Consider the following 19,597-nt stretch of genomic DNA (forward strand, 5'->3'; position numbering starts at 1 on the left):
CGAAATTTTGTTAAAATGTATACACATCTAATCAGCCGCATTTTCTTTACCTCTTTACTTATGGAATCAATTATTTTGAAAGGACAACCGGAAGCGCGCTGTATTGATTCTTACTTTCCGTGATGCTAACGTTGCAGTTTCTAGACAACGCTGGGTAGTATCTGGTTCAAAACGATGAGATCGTTTTTATCTTAATTATATTTATATTTTCATACAATATAAGGCCAGGTGTTTGAGATCCGTTGGAGCCGAGGTGAAAATGAAGACACCGACATTCGTAATGTTGACGAGCACCGAGGCAGACGGACTCTCCTGTTTCCGTTGATGTCAAAGGGTACTGACTCCTATCTCTTCACACATCCTACATATTTCTAGCTGAAGATTTTTATGTGATTGGTATGCTAATTTGGCGATAATGTGTGTGGAGAGCCTCTGTTTCAGGACCTCATTTACGACAGAAACCTCTCTGTCATTGGAGAGTCTCTGTAGCTAGCTAGCACAACTAAGAAGCAGTAAAAAAAAACCCATAGAAATAATCCCACTTTAGTTTTATTTTTACAGTGATAGCATAGCTTAAGATGTGGCCAAAGTTGTCACTGTATAACATAGTTATTTTTGCATTTTAAATGTTTACTAGGTTGGTAGACATGGGGTTATAATAGATTATTCAATTTCAAAAACGCCTGTAAACAAACCCATATAGTATGTAAACACTATAAAGCAACAAGTATTGGCCTACTTGCCTTTACATACACATTGATATTTTATTCTATGCAGATACTGCTTCTTTTATTTTGGTAAGGCTTTTTCTAAAGGTTAAGAAGTGCATTTATGACCATTTTTAAAAGCATTTGTAAGGTTAGACACTAATGTTGGGTCACAGTCTCTTCTTTAACTAATCCCAAATATTCTCAATTAGGTTGAGGTCAGGGCTCTGGCACACTGACCTTTTGGAAATGAAATGCCCATATCTAAAGAGTTTCCTTAGCATTACATGTTTTTTCATTTAAACTAATGGGGAAAAGAACCAAAAACCATAATATTACCTCTGCTGAACTTTACATGTTGCCAGAACCAGTCAAAAAAATTTAATTGATCAGGAAAATCAAATATATTACACAAAGGGTGTGTGAGAGACTTTTCAAAACATGAAATTTTGCTAGATTTTTGTTTACTTTGTCTCCACTATGTAGACCACAATCACAACACAATGCATTATTAATAACAGTAATACATGATGTCATAAAAACGTGATTTGAAACTGTCTTCTTTGGTTCATTTGTATTGTTTTAATCTACACAGTGTGGTGCTAGGAAAGTTTGAAAACTTACCTTGAAAATACTTGAAAAGTGCTTGAATTTTACTGTGGGAAAAGTGTACGAACCCTGAAGAAAACTGAAATAAAACTGAAAACTCTAGTCAAAAAGAAGAAACCCTAAATGTGCCCAGCAACTGATGCATAAAAAAACTTTACAGAGAATTAGCAGAATATAATTTAAATATTAAATGTTCTCTGTCATGCTTTGTTGTCTCATAAGGTCCTGCCTCCAATGAGAAAAATTCAGATTTCTGATTTTTATGGGGGATAATGGACGCCCCGTCCTGTAGTCAGAGCCACCCTCCCTGTCTGCCGTGGACAGTCCAGAACGGCTGGTCCTCTGATGTGCCTGCAGGACCTCTCTGCAGTCCTCTCCCCGACCTCCAGCAACTCAACCTGGGCTGTGAACCCAACCAAAACCTGAGCTACAACCACCTGCAGGCATCTGGCGTTTACTCTAAGAGTGATGTTGCTGCCTTTTCTACTAGGAGCAACTCTCATCCCAGCATGCAGTATGTTTGTAAAGATGATCAGAGCATTCCTGATGTTTTATCCCCTACTATCCAAGAAAGGAACAAACCACCATGCTCTCTTCCACATAATGAAGCGACGCAGCCAATGCAACATTATTCCCCTCCTAACGCTTACCAAGCAGTAGATCCCTCATCATATTCTCAACATACATATCGAAGTCTTCTGAATCAGCCACCAGCTCAAAATCCTCTTCCTGTTAGCTCTTCGTGTGTTGAACCTCAGTTAAACCATAATCAACATCTTGCATCCGACGGGGGAAACTCGGGATCTTTTGTTGGATTTAATGAAACGCTGACTTCACCCAGCAGTCCCATCCAGCAGCAGCCTCTGTGGAGCTTTGCAGCGTTCTCTAAAGGTGAGCTCTGTGTAGGTTTGGTCATAAATAACATAATAGAAATCAGAATAAAATGTTCAAAATTAATTACAATTAAAGTGAAGTTTTTATTTGTATTTTTTCAGGGAGCATAAATGACTTTGTCCCCACTGCATCTCCACTGGATCATAATTTGACACCACAGGTTGTTGAATGAACATTAAATGTCATAAATGGTTGCTTACACAGTCATGTAAAACAAAATGGAACCCTGGATTTTTCTAACATATTTGTACATATGGACATTTAATATGAATTACTGGAATACTTAAAGATTTAAGTCATATAAGTAAACAAAAGATGAAGAAAATACTCTTAAGATTTTTTGTATAAGGAAATAAAACTTAAGATGGAACGCAATTAAAATATTTAAATGAGTTAATTGCAGGGTCTGTCAATACATTTTAATTGGAAACCATCTATCACTTCAAAAACCATTTTGTGTTGCTATATTATGGATTAAATATACATATGAGCTCAAGGCGAAGATATAAAGGCTTTATACTCCTCAAAGTTGAAATTTGCTCGACTGTCAAAGGTTTTTTTTTTGTATGTGAATTGATTGAATGTAAGGCTGGAAGATAAAAATTAATGTAAATTCATTAAAGTATTTGTTTTCTCTGCAGTCTCCCAACCCTGAGTCTCGTTATGGCCTGAATCCTGAACTCTTACCAAGCGCTGTAAGTTTGTTTATCTCAGTTCTTTAATTTCTCTCAAATTCTCAGCTCTAAAAACAACTTTTCCTCACATTGTTTTCATTTTTAAATATGTTCACATTCAGCTTCTCAGCTTTTGAAAAGTAAAACATTTAGTATTTGCCTAACCGTATTGTTACATTGTTACATATTTGCAATAACAGCTGGTTGACCATGAATAATTAATTTTTTATCATTATATTTGAATATAGTGAAATGTTTAAAGGGAAGCTGACAGACCTCTCTGTCTCTGTGAAGGTAAAGGTGATGGCAGAGGACAGAGCGGAGTGGGGCGGAAAGGTTTTCATCTCGGAGCATTTTTCTCGCCTGCCTCCTCTGGCGACCACTTCCTGTGTCATAGAGGACAGAGGTGAACAGTTTTTGTCTCAGATGTTCTCCGTCATGGATTTAATTCAGTCATGTAGTTGTAGACACATGAAACTTTGCATCAGTAATTGCTGATTGCTGCAGGTAACGTAAGCCCCTTGGCCATCCGCTCTGTTACTTACTGCGTCCCCTGTGACGGTCAGACGGCGCTGCTCAGCCGACTGCCACTAGGGGCGCTGGTTACTCCCTTCTTCAATCAAAATGAATGCCTGGTCAGTTTTACTCTTATTTATGTGTGATAAATAATCATCTTTGTTGTTAAAGCATTTTCCAGTTGAAGACACGTGTGTGTTGCCACAGTTGTGTTGACTTTTTAACATATCTTTTTCCACCAGAAGCCGATCCCTCTATGTAAACATACGGATTGTGTTGTGGGCTGTCGTTGGTGCGGCGCCTCCATGTGCCCAGCGATGGGCTGGCAGGACTGTGGGCAGAGGTTTTACTGCCCCTTCTGTGGGAAACTCAATGAAGGTAGAATTTAAAATCAGTTTCTTTTAGAGATAAAAATAGAAACAGTTGACATTGTGTCCAGTACTTAAAAAAAGGTGCTTCAATATCCATCATATTATCAAATATAGGAGAAAATAGCAAAAATATAATTTCCAATCATATTGTCTGTTTTTGTTTTTTAACTTGCCATTAATAACATAACGATAAATCAAAAATCTCATAGGAAGTTTTTTTCCTACAATAATTGATAAAGAATAAATGGTACAATAAATGCCCATGCTTATATTAAAGTAATTGAGTTTGTTTTAATTTATCTAAATGGTTATTTATTTTTACTCTGCTCTTTTGGGTCTCAGTGCCGTGGCAGCAGTACCAGCCCACCAAAGGAGTGAATGGAATCCGGGTTGACAAAGACAAGAGGCCCGAACTCAGCATGGGGTCGTATGAAACACTGAACTCAGAAAAGGTAAGCTTCCCATTCTACAGATGTGGCTTTATTTGCATTTTCTTTTCTGAACCTGCTCTTCAGTAAATTCTCTTTTAATGCATATGTACTTTCATGAGATCATTTATAATGTAAGTGATTTCCTAGAAGGAAATGTGACTTGAAAACTTGTTTCTTTCACTCCAGGGTGAAGCCGCTGCACTTCTTCTAGCCATAGATGTTTCTGCCTCTGCACTGAGAGGAGGACACTTAGAATTTGTCGCTCAGCAAATACACACATTGCTCACCTCACTGGTCAGGTCAGCACATTTCTTATTGAAATATTTATTATTTTCTGTTGGTCACATAAAGTTCCTGTTAAAATACATTGTAATTTATTGTAACTTTACAAACTGAGAAAAAACTCAAAGGATATAAATACTTTTACATTATCTGTAGTTTTTGAGCCAGTTTGGAAACATCAGGTTTGATCGTTGTTGTTTTTTTTGGGGGTGGTGGTTGTAGAGATGCAGGAGACGCTTGGTCAGATCTCCGTGTGGGTTTGATGACGTATGACAGCAGGATCCACCTGTACGACCTCAGTCCTGACCTTTCCCGTCCTCACATGCTGGTCATCGCTGAGACGGATGACCTGCAGCTTCCTGTGAGGGAGGGGCTTCTGGTGTCCCTCAAAGACTGCATAGAAAGTATAGAAAGGTAAGGAAACAAATCAGTTTGTTCTTGTTTTTTGTTTTCTGATTTTGATCTGATGAATTTTTGCACATCTTTCAGAGGATTCAAAATTCTGCTTGTAGAGTGTCCGATGTAGCTCTTTAATTGTAATTTTTCTGGGCATTTAAACTGCCTGTTCCTTTCTTATATGGGGAGTAGAGCTGTAGTTGACAATTAGTTTAGTAATCGATTAATAGTTGGATAGCAAACAGTACTTAATCTGGGATATCTTACAGAATTTGATCCAGTTGCTAATTTTACTTGTTTATTTTGTTTACAAGAAAATTCAATAAGAACATTTTTAGAGATTTGTTTGTTTCTTTTTTTGCATATCTTTTTTTGCAAAGAATATGGCACTTGATAGAACTTTTTACAGACAAAGTTGTTTTATTTTATTTGACTGCAAATGTATGTGTTTTTTGCACAGTTTTGACTTAATTACTGCTCTGAAAATGATGCTTTTTCTGCAAGTGGCCTATTTTGAGCCTGTATACTCCACTCAATGATTAATGATTACTAAAATAGGTCCCCATTATTTCTGTAATAAACTCATAGTGGTTATTTCAGTCCTAATGGGAGGTTTTATATACTTAAAACCTCCCATTAGGGCTGAAATGTGCTCCATCATTAAATAAGAATGATGGAGCACAAATAGTTTATAAATACACCCATATCTCTTCCAGAATCAGAAACAACTGAGATTATTTATTTATTTTGTCTGCAGTGTGTTGCAGCTCATTCCTCAGTTTGGGGCTGAGTGCAGTGACTCCAGTGGACTTCCCATTGAGCTTCCTGTTAAAGCAGGCCTGGCTGTACTGCATGTAATCAATCAATAAACATATTGCTTACTCTTTCTGCTATTTTCTTCCTAAGTGCTAGAGATTTGCAAAATCTGAGATTATTTTATAAAACATGCAGGGCCTGAAGTGTCCAGGGAAGCTGCTTATCTTCCACACAGCTGCCCTGATTGAGACGGGACACACAAACTCTTCCTCAGGGTTCTTTGGGACCAACAAACCAAAGGTAAATCTAACTATAACAGTTTATACATTAGTGAGATACATTCAATTCATGAAACGTTTCTTCCCTTCCTGTTTGTTTTTCTATAGTCCATCTTCCAGCCATCAGAAAAAGCCGTCTCATTGGCTAAAGAGTGCGTCATCCAGGGATGCGGCGTCCACATGTTTGTTCTCTCCCAGCAGGATGTGGGCGGGGCTTGGCCAGGCCACATTCCATTTCTAACTGGTGGAGCTCTGCACACCTACAGCTACCTCCAGGTACACCAGTAGCTCCGCCCACTGTGGCACTTTGGTCTTTTTTTTTAATGAAAAGTTTGATATTTTAAAAATTCTGCTGAGAATTTTGCTGACCTTCAAGCCATTATTAAATTTGTTTTTGGTAAATGGACTCAACTTATGTGGTGCTTTTCACATGCAAACATTCCAACACATTCTCACACCCGACTCGTCATATATTGACGAGTTGGGACGCCGTCTGACCATGCGTCACATATTGACGCGAAGGGTATACCCTTCGCGTCAATATGTGACGACACCGTAAAATTTTGACGATTTTGACGATTTTGGAAGGTCGCATGTTTTACATGGATTATTTACGCGAATGGTCCTCGCAAACACTGCCGACACTTCAAAACCCAAAAATTGGTTAGGTTTAGGGCAAAAATTACGGTAAGGCATCAGGTAAAACCCTTCGCGTCACATATTGACGCGAAAGGGGTACCCCTCGCGTCAATATGTGACGAGGACGGAAGTCCCATGCGTCAATATATGACGAGTTGGGAGTGAGAGTGGGTTGAACATTCAGACATCATTGCACAATGCCACTGATATGTGAATTATTATCTTGAAAAACAATGATATGCTTTATAAAAAGATATATATTAGATTGATACATTTGTTGATTTATATAGCTTTTGAGAGTGACATGCGTTTTGACACAGTCTTCATACTGCTGTACATTGTGATGAAAAATTTCAGATTGTACTTTTCTCACTAATTAATTCAAAGATTAATTGGATTAATTGTGATTAATTGATTATTTAAATAATTGTCAACTAATTTACTAATCAATTACTCACTAACTAGCGTACACAGATTCAGAAAAAGTAATCTGCTGATATGAAAAACATAATCAGAGCCGTAATTAAGCCAAAACATTTTGTATTTAAGATAATAAAAAGCAACCATATTTTCTGTACATAAGTTCTACTCAGAATTCCTCTCAAGTTCCTCAAGTTCTTCGTTTCATTTTAACTTTTGTAACATTTCCATCCCAGGGCGAACTGGACAGAGAGCGTTTCAGCACGGATCTGAAGCGGATCGTTGAGACGGAAACGGGCTACAAGGCTGAGCTCCGGATATTCGTCAGCAAAGGTGAAAGAAGATTTTGATGTTTCCATTCCATCACTTTTCTTTATAAAATGTGTGATTTGACTGGTTGTGTTTGTGTTGCCAGATTTGCGCGTGTCTGGTTGCTATGGGCTGTTTGTCCCTGGTTCGAAACCTGGACACATCGCCATGGCAACACTCGACTGCAGAACAACTCTGGCTGTGGAGCTGGCCCACAGCAAAGCTTTGGATGAGACGAGAGGGGCAGCCGTTCAGGCGAGTTAGAGAAATGGGTGAAGACGCTTCAAACACATCGCCTGTTTTGGCTTTTTATGATTTTTCTTCATTTTATAGTCTTCTTTTTGGAAGTTGTTACTGATTATTTATATTAGGAGGACGGATCAATAGTTGTAAAACAAGATTTTATGATTTTTAAAACAAAGACTGAAATTTTTTTTACATTGGAGACATTTTAAACTGTCGTTAGCATCTACTGGCATGACTAGGATGTTAACTAATTGGGTCAACATCTTCAATCTCAGGCAAAGTCAACATTGGATGCATTGCTTTTTGCCCAGTAAATCAACTGATTGCATGTTTAATTAAAGCATTTATGGGAATAAATTACATTTTGTAACATTATGTCTTCCAGGTCTTTCTAACAATGTAAGTTTAGTTTAACATGAAGCATTTTGTAATAATTTTATGCTTTTTCGTCTCATGCATTAGGTTGTCCTGTCTTACACTTCCCAGACGGGAGAGAAAAGGACCAGAGTTCACACTTTGACACTGAGATGCTCACGCCACCTACAGGACACTTTCAGGAACTACCAGGCTGAAACCCTTCTCACTTTCTACTGCAAGAAGAGTATGAAATGTACCCTGTGTGTCACTGAGATATATAACAGTTGTAATAATAACTTTCACTCTTTGCAGCTGGATGATTCATTGTGATTTCTCAATTTGAAAAAAAAAGTCTGAGATTTGAACATTTTCCAACTTAGTATTAATGGTTTAAATAAATTTAATAAACTTTATTAAGTCCCACATATTTATAGTTTGTCTTTTAGTTATAAAGGAAGGCTTCTTTCCATAGAAACAATTGCATCTTTTTTTTCCATCAATATTTTTATTGTATTTTTTACAGATATACCTGCCATATAACCAATAGAGTCAACAAGACCAACAATTGCCTCTTTAGTGAAATTGTTGTTAATTATCATCCTCCTCTAAGTGCAGGTTGTAATATTGATTCTATTTTATTTTTTACAATATGCTGAATTACCGTTACAGGGCTTAAGTTGGTAAAGTTCAGAGGTCAGCAACCTTTAAAACCCATAGAGCCATTTTTGCTTTTGGTTTTGCCAAATATGACTTGTTGAGAGCCTCAAAAGCTATGTGACCCTTAAAAAAGGTAGCTAATTGATTTTAGAAACTTTAACTCTGAAAATATGTTTCTTTAATACTTCAGTGAAGAATAACAATGTTACATATTTAACCAGTTCGATTGACTTTATCACCAAAATGACAAAACTTGATAATCTAAGAGTAATTAAACATTTCTGTGGTTACTTCATTTTATTAATTCTACTTTCCTTTCCTTCAAGTGTACTGTGCAGTGTTAGAGCGCCCTCTGCAGGAGCTGAGGGAGGAACTGCAGACAGATGTAACAGAAGCTCTGGCGTCTTACCGCAAACACTGCTGCTCGTCTTCAGTGTCTGCTGGCCAGGTGAGGTAACAGTTGCACACAAACACGATTGTATTTAGTATTTCTAAACTTTACTTCAGTATAAATTGTTTTTAAAGCCTCCCAGATGTTTAATTGCTACCAAAATAAGCAACTTCTGCTTTGTTTTTAATCTATTTTGTGTCGTGTTCATCCTGCAGCTGGTGCTTCCTCAGTTCCTGCGAGCTCTTCCAGTTTACGTCAACAGCCTGAGGAAGAGTGAGGTTCTGCTGCCGGGTCTGAGGGGCTCCGTCCACCAGCGGCTGCAGCAGCGCTGCCGGGTGCTGGGCCTCGACACCCGCAGCACCGTCCGACACTTCTACCCCCTGCTGCTGCCTCTGGTTGGTCACCAACACATCAGAGTTATTCTTGACACAGCATACATTAAATAAAATATTCAACCCAAAGTTTGTGTGGAGTAAAATGTTGCATCTTGGGAGACATTTCATTTATCTGCTGCAAGACAGTAAGACAACCATCAAATAAATTTTTTTTTTCTTCTGCAGCTGCCTTCAGTTGACAGCTCCAGTCCTCCAGACCCAGAGGAGGCGCTACGGTGCACCAGTTCCAGCCTGGACTCCAGATGTCTGTACCTGGTTCACGCCCCCTTCACTGTGCTGCTCTGGGTTGGCACTCAGGTCCCTGTGGGGACGCTTGTTGAGCTTTTCAACGCCAGCTGCTTCTCTTCGCTGCCTTCAGGCGAGGTGGGCAAAAATACTGACTTATTTATTTATATTGAACACGCAATAAAAAGTAAAAGCAAAAATAATACTACTAATAGCCATCCAAATTGTTCAAAAAGAGCCTATAGAAGACAGAAGATCAAACAATCATGATTCATCTGCGTAAAAATTAAACCACTTAGAGAAAATATGTTTCCTTCAGAATATTATAGTGATGGCATAATTTGTACAACGTTTGGCATCCTTTATGAGCCTTGATGTTGAATGAAGCAATAATCTAACGTCCTCCAGGTTTGAGCTTTCTGCCTCTTTTCTCCTCCCGTTTGTTTGATCAGACCAACCTTCCAGCTCTGGAAACCCGTCTGTCCATCAGAATCCGGTCACTCATCAGCTCGCTCAACTCCGAGGTTCCCTATTCCCGCAAGGTGAGAAAGAAAACACTTTGCTTTACTGGTCAGTGTTGTGATGTTTGTTAAACTAATTTTACACAATTTTAATACATTAAAAGGTTCTTTTACAGGTGCTGGACTGTTATTCTTAAAGAAATTAAAACATGGAAATGTGACACATGCTAGAGCTTTTCAAAGAACCTTGCTTAATTATTTTATTACATACTGTTATGATTGTGAAAATCTGTTATGTTTCTAATATAACTTGCTAAAATTGTGCATTTATGAAACCATATGTTAGATTTCTAATATTATGTAAAGTATGTGTAACAGTTTTTGTAATAATGGATTTTTTTATGATGTGCAGTGTAAGCAACTAATTCTCATCAGGCTGAGTAATTTAAACTGAAAGTTGACTAGAGAAACATTTTGTTTAGCACTTTAATAACTGTCCTTTTTTCAGCTTGTGGTGGTGAAACAAGGCGACACCTGCGAGGAGGCGCTGCAGCGCCACCTGGTGGAAGACAAAAGTCCCAACGGAGGAGCGTCATATGCAGACTTCCTGTACCATCTCCACGTCAACTCTGTCCGTCTCCTGCTGTGATCCACACACACATGGAAATCCTGAATGCAGAAGATCATGGTTTTGTTTTTATTAATAGAGGATTTATTGTAGTTTGAAAATATTATGACTGTTCAGAGAAGTAGGATGTGCATGGACATGTGCCCCTAAAATAATCACTTTTATCTGTCTATTTATTTATATCTTCAAGAATGATGTGTTTTTGTGAAGAGTTATAAAATGTGTTTTGTTTTCTGAAATATAGCTGTTGTTAATTTATCCATATGTCAGAGATTCTTTAAGCCCAGCTTCATATGTGTGTGTGAAAGAAAGAAAGTCCCTTCCTGTGGATTAAAAAAAAAAAAGTATGGAGATTTTAACTGAAGCCTGACTCAAGTTTTCCCCTTTTTACCCGCCAACATTGATGCAATGAACAGAGCAGCTGATGAAGATGTGACTCAGGAAGCTGAAAGGGCGACTGTCTAATCAGTCATAAGTGTCTTATAATACTAATTAACTGATTAGGTTGCTCCAGAAATGGGAAGCACTGAACTATGTGCCGTGGCTCTTTTACCACTGAATTTTTTCATTTTGTTGCAACAACGTTAAGAGGCTGTGTGAAGTAATTTTAAAGTAAGAAACATGTTTTAAGTGCAAACTCTAATATAAATCTGTCAAAATAATGTTCAGCTATAAAACCTTTACTTATTCAGCTTATTAGCAAAAGCACTTACTTCGATGACTCACCTCACCATTACGCGTCTCTCAACTCATGTCGGAAAAAGTAGTGTCTTCCTCTTAAACATATGTTTTCTTCGTAAGTCATTAAAATTACTCATTAGAAGAAGTTAATTCTTACTCTGTAAGTTACAGAAACTATGAAAACTGAAGAAACAAATTCAGGCTTTCTCTTACAGCTTATTCTATTGAAAACTCAACATTTAAAAGTTTTTTGGACATGTTAATTTGTGATTTAAAATATTTAATGTTTTCATTTTATTCACTCAATACACATGAATAGTTTACAACTAAGTGAAAGAGGAGTAGAGAGAAGTATATACTTTTATCTGATTCCTAAAGAGAAAATTAGCTATTCAACTCAAGAAACTGCAACAGACCTATTTCAAATACACATAAAATATACACAAGTATATCAGTTTATTCAATGCCATATCACTTGATCATAACAAATGTCTTTTAAATGCAGAAATAGATGCAGAATTTTCATCAAACATTGTAAAACATGATAAATGTAAACATTAAAATGTTTGTAATGGAGAAAGTTATGGAGAATTTTCAAGATTGAATGCTTTTTCTCAATCTCCCATATTTTCTGGAAACATTTAGAACTTATCAGACCATTAATTATCTTAATACCTGATAAGAAAAACAAAAAACAAAAAAACAACAACTTTTGTTTGTATCTACACATGCAGTGAATAGGAAGCATGCATTTATATATTCTGATTTTGTAAATGTAAACAACTTTGCATGTCTATCATGCAGTGACTGTAAGATCATTTTAAACAGAACTGTATCTGGTCAATGTTATCAGTCTTGTGCACTAAAATTTATAGGTAAAGCGTTTCAGCACTGACATCCTTTGCTGTGATGAATCAGTTATAGTTATTTTGTTCATTCGTTAAGTAAACAGTTAAACATTAAACATGTCGTTTATGAGGCAGGTTTTAAAGTCATAAACAAGCTCCCTCATATTTGCCCCTATTTGGAAATACGCACCATGCGGGAGGGAGGTGTGTTCGGTTACGTTGTGGCGCTGCGCCTGAGCGCGAAGTGTCCACCAGAGGGCGACATAGAGTCACCGCCTTTCCGTGGAGAAGCTGCAGCCAAATGAAGCGAGTCGCGTCAAGTCAGCCAGAGCGATCAGCGAAACACCGGAAAACGACTTGACACAATAAATATACCACATTTATGCGTTAAAGCATTAAGACTTGTGTTAGGCTTACACAGAGGTGAGTAGAGTAGCATTACTTCCACATATTTTTACACTAGTAAAAGTAAAAAGTAGCATTCCAAGAAATTACTCAAGCAAGAGTAAAATATATATTTAGTTAAAAAGTTACTCAAGTAGTCAGTGACTGATCATATAAATTAATATTCAGGCAACAGAAACATTTTCAAATATTTTTTTAATTAAAGTTTAGATAATATTAATCCTTATATTTTAGAATTAGGTAATGTACTTCTAGGGACAATATATAGTGCTTATTGTATCTTATAAATATTAAGATTACCTAGCTGGCTCGGTGAAAAGAAAGTAACAACAAAGCTGAATCTTTCAGGGTCTAGAAATTTGATTTTGATTCTGATTCCAATTTTTAGGATCATAATTTGATTAAAAAATTATTTTTAATTCAGAAACCTATTAAAATTGTCTGTTTAAGTTATACTGGTGAGAGTAATGACAGTGAAAACAAATCAAAATAGTCACAGGCCTATGTGTATGTAGAAGTATGTTAGGATATAAAGTTCTGCAATTTAATTTGCTGTGTTTACAAGTAATCCCTTTATATATCATGTTATAGTACATATTATTACATATTTTTATAATAATATGTAATATATGTCATGTATAACACAATATTAATGCTATATAAAAAATATTAATATGATCAGTAATATTATTAATAATAATGTTAATTATTATTATTATTAATTGTATTATTAATCTGTAGTTTATGAGAGTCACACCAAAATACAAACTGTGACTCAGAGTAACTGAGTAACTGATAGTTACTTCCATACTGTGTCATCTGAAAATTTTATTATACTGGTTGAGTTGATAACTAACATATTCGTTTGTGTACAAAATCAAAAGGTGAGGCGAACTAAGGCAACCTTTGGGGAGCCCTGTGCTACTTGGGATCAGAGAGAACTTAGTTGAATTTCACTTTCTGAGATCTTTTTGATTAAAGAGTCCATCCATCCATTTTCTTACTCCCTTGTCCCTTAATGGGGTTGGGAGGTTCTGGTGCCCATCTCCAGCTAACGGTCCGGGTGAGAGGCGGGTTCACCCTGACAGGTCGCCAGTCTGTCACAGGGCAACACAGAGACATACAGGACACACAACCATTCACACACACACACACACACACCTAGGGAGAATTTAGAGAGACCAATTAACCTGACAGTCATGTTTTTGGACTGTGGGAGGAAGCCGGAGCACCCGGAGAGAACCCACCATGCACAGGGAGAACATGCAAACTCCATGCAGAAAGACCCCAGGCCGGGAATCGAACCCAGGATCTTCTTGCTGCAAGGAAACAGCTCTACCAACTGCGCCACTGTGCAACCCTTAATAAAAGAGTGATACAACCTAATTTAAAAAAGAGACATCCTACTAATTTCTTGAGGAGGATGTTCAGCTTTAGAATAAATTGCTAAACTAAAATCAATAAAAATAAATTTTCTTCAATCAACCATTCATTACCAAAATCTTTTTGGGCTGAGGGAGGAAGCCGGAGCACCCGGAGAGAACCCATGCATGCATAGAGAGAACATGCAAACTGCATTCAGAAAGACCCCGGGAATCGTACCCAGAACCTTCTTCTTGCCAGGCAACAGTGCTACCAAGTGCGCCACTGTACAACCCTTAATAAAATAGTGATGCCACCTAATTTATAAAGAGAGACAACCTCCTAATTTCCTGAGGAGGATGTTCAGCTTTAGAATAAATTGCTAAACTAAAATCAATAAAAATAAATTTTCTTCAATCAACCATCCTTTACTACAATCTTTTTGGACTGAGGGAGGAAGCCGGAGCACCCGGAGAGAACCTGCTAACATGAAATTATTATTTTTTTTAAAAACAAAGACAAAGATAATAAGTGCAGAAAATTATAAACAAGATTTTTGTCAACATTTCACCAAACTGTAAAATGAACCACTCGTAGTACCAAGTACACACGGTCACGAGAATCAGAAATAATATATCATGATACACACTGGTAAAATGTCTCTCTTCGTTGTCAGCAGGACAAGCATCAGTGGCAGGATCAGTGGCAGCATGAGGGGCCTCAATGGCAACATGAGGGGCCTCAATGGAAGCATGAGGGGCCTCAGTGGCAGCATGAGGGGCATCAGTGGCAAAAAGAGAAAAAGGGGCACTACGAGTAGAAATGCCACGACGAGAAATAGTGAAAGTAGGACGAGCATCCTTCTTGCACCTGCACTTTGCCACCGTGGCAAGACGAGTGACAGCCGTGGCAGGACGACGGACAGCCGTGACAGGACGAGGGACAGCCGTGACAGGACCATGGGCAGCCGTGGCAGGACCAGGGGCAGCCGTGGCAGGACCAGGGGCAGCCGTGGCAGGACCAGGGGCAGCCGTGGCAGGACCATGGGCAGCCGTGGCAGGACCATGGGCAGCCGTGGCAGGACCATGGGCAGCCGTGGCAGGACGTGGCACAGCCGTGGCAGGACCAGGGGCAGCCGTGACAGGACGAGGGACAGCCGTGACAGGACGAGGGGCAGCCGTGACAGGACGAGGGGCAGCCGTGGCAGGACCATGGGCAGCCGTGGCAGGAGGACCATGGGCAGCCGTGGCAGGACCATGGGCAGCCGTGGCAGGACCATGGGCAGCCGTGGCAGGACCATGGGCAGCCGTGGCAGGACCAGGGGCAGCCGTGGCAGGACCATGGGCAGCCGTGGCAGGACCATGGGCAGCCGTGGCAGGACCATGGGCAGCCGTGGCAGGACCATGGGCAGCCGTGGCAGGACCAGGGGCAGCCGTGGCAGGACCAGGGGCAGCCGTGGCAGGACCAGGGGCAGCCGTGGCAGGACCATGGGCAGCCGTGGCAGGACCATGGGCAGCCGTGGCAGGACCATGGGCAGCCGTGGCAGGACCAGTGGCAGCCGTGGCAGGACCATGGGCAGCCGTGGCAGGACCATGGACAGCCGTGGCAGGACCATGGGCAGCCGTGGCAGGACCATGGGCAGCCGTGGCAGGACCATGGGCAGCCGTGGCAGGACCATGGGCAGCCGTGGCAGGACCATGGGCAGCCGTGGCAGGACCATGGGCAGCCGTGGCAGGACCATGGGCAGCCGTGGCAGGACCATGGGCAGCCGTGGCAGGACCATGGGCAGCCGTGGCAGGACCAGGGGCAGCCGTGGCAGGACCAGGGGCAGCCGTGGCAGGACCAGGGGCAGTGGCAGGACCATGGGCAGCCGTGGCAGGACCATGGGCAGCCGTGGCAGGACCATGGGCAGCCGTGGCAGGACCAGTGGCAGCCGTGGCAGGACCATGGGCAGCCGTGGCAGGACCATGGACAGCCGTGGCAGGACCATGGACAGCCGTGGCAGGACCATGGGCAGCCGTGGCAGGACCATGGGCAGCCGTGGCAGGACCAGGGGCAGCCGTGGCAGGACCATGGGCAGCCGTGGCAGGACCATGGGCAGCCGTGGCAGGACCATGGGCAGCCGTGGCAGGACCATGGGCAGCCGTGGCAGGACGTGGCACAGCCGTGGCAGGACCAGGGGCAGCCGTGGCAGGACCATGGGCAGCCGTGGCAGGACGTGGCACAGCCGTGGCAGGACCAGGGGCAGCCGTGACAGGACGACGGACAGCCGTGACAGGACGAGGGACAGCCGTGACAGGACCATGGGCAGCCGTGGCAGGACCAGGGGCAGCCGTGGCAGGACCAGGGGCAGCCGTGGCAGGACCATGGGCAGCCGTGGCAGGACCATGGGCAGCCGTGGCAGGACGTGGCACAGCCGTGGCAGGACCAGGGGCAGCCGTGACAGGACGAGGGACAGCCGTGACAGGACGAGGGGCAGCCGTGACAGGACCAGGGGCAGCCGTGGCAGGACCACGGGCAGCCGTGGCAGGACCACGGGCAGCCGTGGCAGGACCACGGGCAGCCGTGGCAGGACCACGGGCAGCCGTGGCAGGACCAGGGGCAGCCGTGGCAGGACCATGGGCAGCCGTGGCAGGACCATGGGCAGCCGTGGCAGGACCATGGGCAGCCGTGGCAGGACCATGGGCAGCCGTGGCAGGACCATGGGCAGCCGTGGCAGGACCATGGGCAGCCGTGGCAGGACCAGGGGCAGCCGTGGCAGGACCATGGGCAGCCGTGGCAGGACCATGGGCAGCCGTGGCAGGACCAGGGGCAGCCGTGGCAGGACCAGGGGCAGCCGTGGCAGGACCAGGGGCAGCCGTGGCAGGACCAGGGGCAGCCGTGGCAGGACCATGGGCAGCCGTGGCAGGACCATGGGCAGCCGTGGCAGGACCAGTGGCAGCCGTGGCAGGACCATGGGCAGCCGTGGCAGGACCATGGACAGCCGTGGCAGGACCCTGGGCAGCCGTGGCAGGACCATGGGCAGCCGTGGCAGGACCATGGGCAGCCGTGGCAGGACCATGGGCAGCCGTGGCAGGACCATGGGCAGCCGTGGCAGGACCATGGGCAGCCGTGGCAGGACCATGGGCAGCCGTGGCAGGACCATGGGCAGCCGTGGCAGGACCAGGGGCAGCCGTGGCAGGACCAGGGGCAGCCGTGGCAGGACCAGGGGCAGCCGTGGCAGGACCATGGGCAGCCGTGGCAGGACCATGGGCAGCCGTGGCAGGACCATGGGCAGCCGTGGCAGGACCAGTGGCAGCCGTGGCAGGACCATGGGCAGCCGTGGCAGGACCATGGGCAGCCGTGGCAGGACCATGGGCAGCCGTGGCAGGACCAGGGGCAGCCTTGGCAGGACCATGGGCAGCCGTGGCAGGACCAGGGGCAGCCGTGGCAGGACCATGGACAGCCGTGGCAGGACCATGGGCAGCCGTGGCAGGACCATGGGCAGCCGTGGCAGGACCATGGGCAGCCGTGGCAGGACCAGGGGCAGCCGTGGCAGGACCATGGGCAGCCGTGGCAGGACCAGGGGCAGCCGTGGCAGGACCAGGGGCAGCCGTGGCAGGACCATGGACAGCCGTGGCAGGACCAGGGGCAGCCGTGGCAGGACCAGGGGCAGCCGTGGCAGGACCATGGGCAGCCGTGGCAGGACCATGGGCAGCCGTGGCAGGACCAGGGGCAGCCGTGGCAGGACCATGGGCAGCCGTGGCAGGACCATGGGCAGCCGTGGCAGGACCATGGGCAGCCGTGGCAGGACCAGGGGCAGCCGTGGCAGGACCATGGGCAGCCGTGGCAGGACCATGGGCAGCCGTGGCAGGACCATGGACAGCCGTGGCAGGACCATGGACAGCCGTGGCAGGACCATGGGCAGCCGTGGCAGGACCAGGGGCAGCCGTGGCAGGACCAGGGGCAGCCGTGACAGGACGAGGGACAGCCGTGGCAGGACGATGGGCAGCCGTGGCAGGACCATGGGCAGCCGTGGCAGGACCAGGGGCAGCCGTGGCAGGACCATGGGCAGCCGTGGCAGGACCATGGGCAGCCGTGGCAGGACCATGGGCAGCCGTGGCAGGACCATGGGCAGCCGTGGCAGGACCAGGGGCAGCCGTGGCAGGACCAGGGGCAGCCGTGGCAAGACGAGGGACAGCCGTGACAGGACGAGGGACAGCCGTGACAGGACCAGGGGCAGCCGTGACAGGACCATGGGCAGCCGTGGCAGGACCAGGGGCAGCCGTGACAGGACCAGGGGCAGCCGTGACAGGACCAGGGGCAGCCGTGCCAGGACCAGGGGCAGCCGTGGCAGGACCATGGGCAGCCGTGGCAGGACCAGGGGCAGCCGTGACAGGACCAGGGGCAGCCGTGACAGGACCAGGGGCAGCCGTGACAGGACGAGGGACAGCCGTGGCAGGACCAGGGGCAGCCGTGGCAGGACCAGGGGCAGCCGTGGCAGGACGAGGGACAGCCGTGGCAGGACCAGGGGCAGCCGTGGCAGGACCAGGGGCAGCCGTGGCAGGACGAGGGACAGCCGTGACAGGACCAGGGACAGCCGTGACAGGACCAGGGGCAGCCGTGGCAGGACCAGGGGCAGCCGTGGCAGGACGAGGGGCAGCCGTGACAGGACGACCATCAGGAGCAGTGCGCTCCTGAGCACCAACCTGGGAAGTCTTGCAACTTAAAGTAATTTCAGATGACAATTTCTCCTCCTTTTTGAAAACTTTCCTGTCCAGGTCAGTTCGTCCTGGAATCATATTTCCAAACACTGTGTTATTTTCTAGCGAGAGGAGCAGAGTCATCTCCGAATTCAAATCAATTGCTTCATCTTCAGTCCATCCTCCAGAAGCAAGAGATGGACTGCTCTCAGTAGCTCGAGAGCTACTGCTGTTCACATCCTTTCCATGGAGGTAATAATCAATGACTTTCTTCATCCCTGTACTTACCAAGTACCCTAATCCAAAGCCAAGTGGTAAAATCACGCCGACTGGTATTTTTGATAAACTAGACATTTTGGACCGCTAAGTTTTCTGTTTCAGTTCTGACTGAGGGACAGAATTGTCTCTGACAGACAAGCAGAACCTCAGAATCTCTTTGACCTTTGATGTTCTGTGACCTCATCAGTGAGCTCACTCTAGTTCTGAGGCAAGATCCAGCTGCTGGTCGTTGCTATGGAAACGATCAGATCAGGTCTGCATATCAAACTACTGACCTTTTGCAGGTGATGTCACACTCTCCAGAACTCCGCTCACTCCGCCATACACTTTATAAGTAAGTGTGATTAGATATCAGGGTTTCCCCCAGAAAACTTGCTAATCCCAGTGGTCGGGGTGCCAAGACCGTGTTTTTGTTCTAAAAGATGTTAAGTAGACAGGAAATGTAAAAATATTACTGGGTAACTATATGTCACTGGAAAAGACCGCCAGTGAAACGCTATTGAAACCCACAACTAGTCTGAAAAACAACAAATCAAAGCATACAATTAAAATGAAAATCAATTATTTGCACTTGTATTTAATCCAAATTAAGTCAGCTGCTCCATCAGGCCCCCAGGGGCTCATAAATGCTAATATTTTAACACAGACTACAGATAGATAAATGTAACATTTATTTATTAAGATTATCAATGCTGCTA

The 19,597-nt window shown here is 44.3% G+C and overlaps 1 protein-coding gene across 1 annotated transcript; it reads left to right on the forward strand.

Annotated features, from left to right (window-relative positions):
• The first annotated feature begins 103 nt into the window (after positions 1 to 103).
• Positions 104 to 11,195, forward strand: si:dkey-13n15.2 (protein transport protein Sec24C). Its single transcript, XM_044111574.1, has 21 exons — positions 104 to 334; positions 1,539 to 2,207; positions 2,312 to 2,370; positions 2,852 to 2,905; positions 3,179 to 3,290; positions 3,392 to 3,519; positions 3,643 to 3,778; positions 4,114 to 4,223; positions 4,389 to 4,501; positions 4,707 to 4,898; positions 5,638 to 5,734; positions 5,832 to 5,936; positions 6,023 to 6,190; positions 7,210 to 7,306; positions 7,389 to 7,537; positions 7,991 to 8,129; positions 8,869 to 8,990; positions 9,149 to 9,328; positions 9,494 to 9,691; positions 10,006 to 10,095; positions 10,523 to 11,195. Exons 2-21 carry the CDS (start codon positions 1,589 to 1,591, stop codon positions 10,661 to 10,663), a joined length of 3,009 nt encoding a protein of 1,002 aa, XP_043967509.1. The 5' UTR covers positions 104 to 334; positions 1,539 to 1,588; the 3' UTR covers positions 10,664 to 11,195.
• Positions 11,196 to 19,597: the final 8,402 nt, after the last annotated feature.

Source organism: Gambusia affinis, linkage group LG03 (assembly GCF_019740435.1).
Source record: "Gambusia affinis linkage group LG03, SWU_Gaff_1.0, whole genome shotgun sequence".
NCBI classification, from domain to species: Eukaryota; Metazoa; Chordata; class Actinopteri; order Cyprinodontiformes; family Poeciliidae; genus Gambusia; species Gambusia affinis.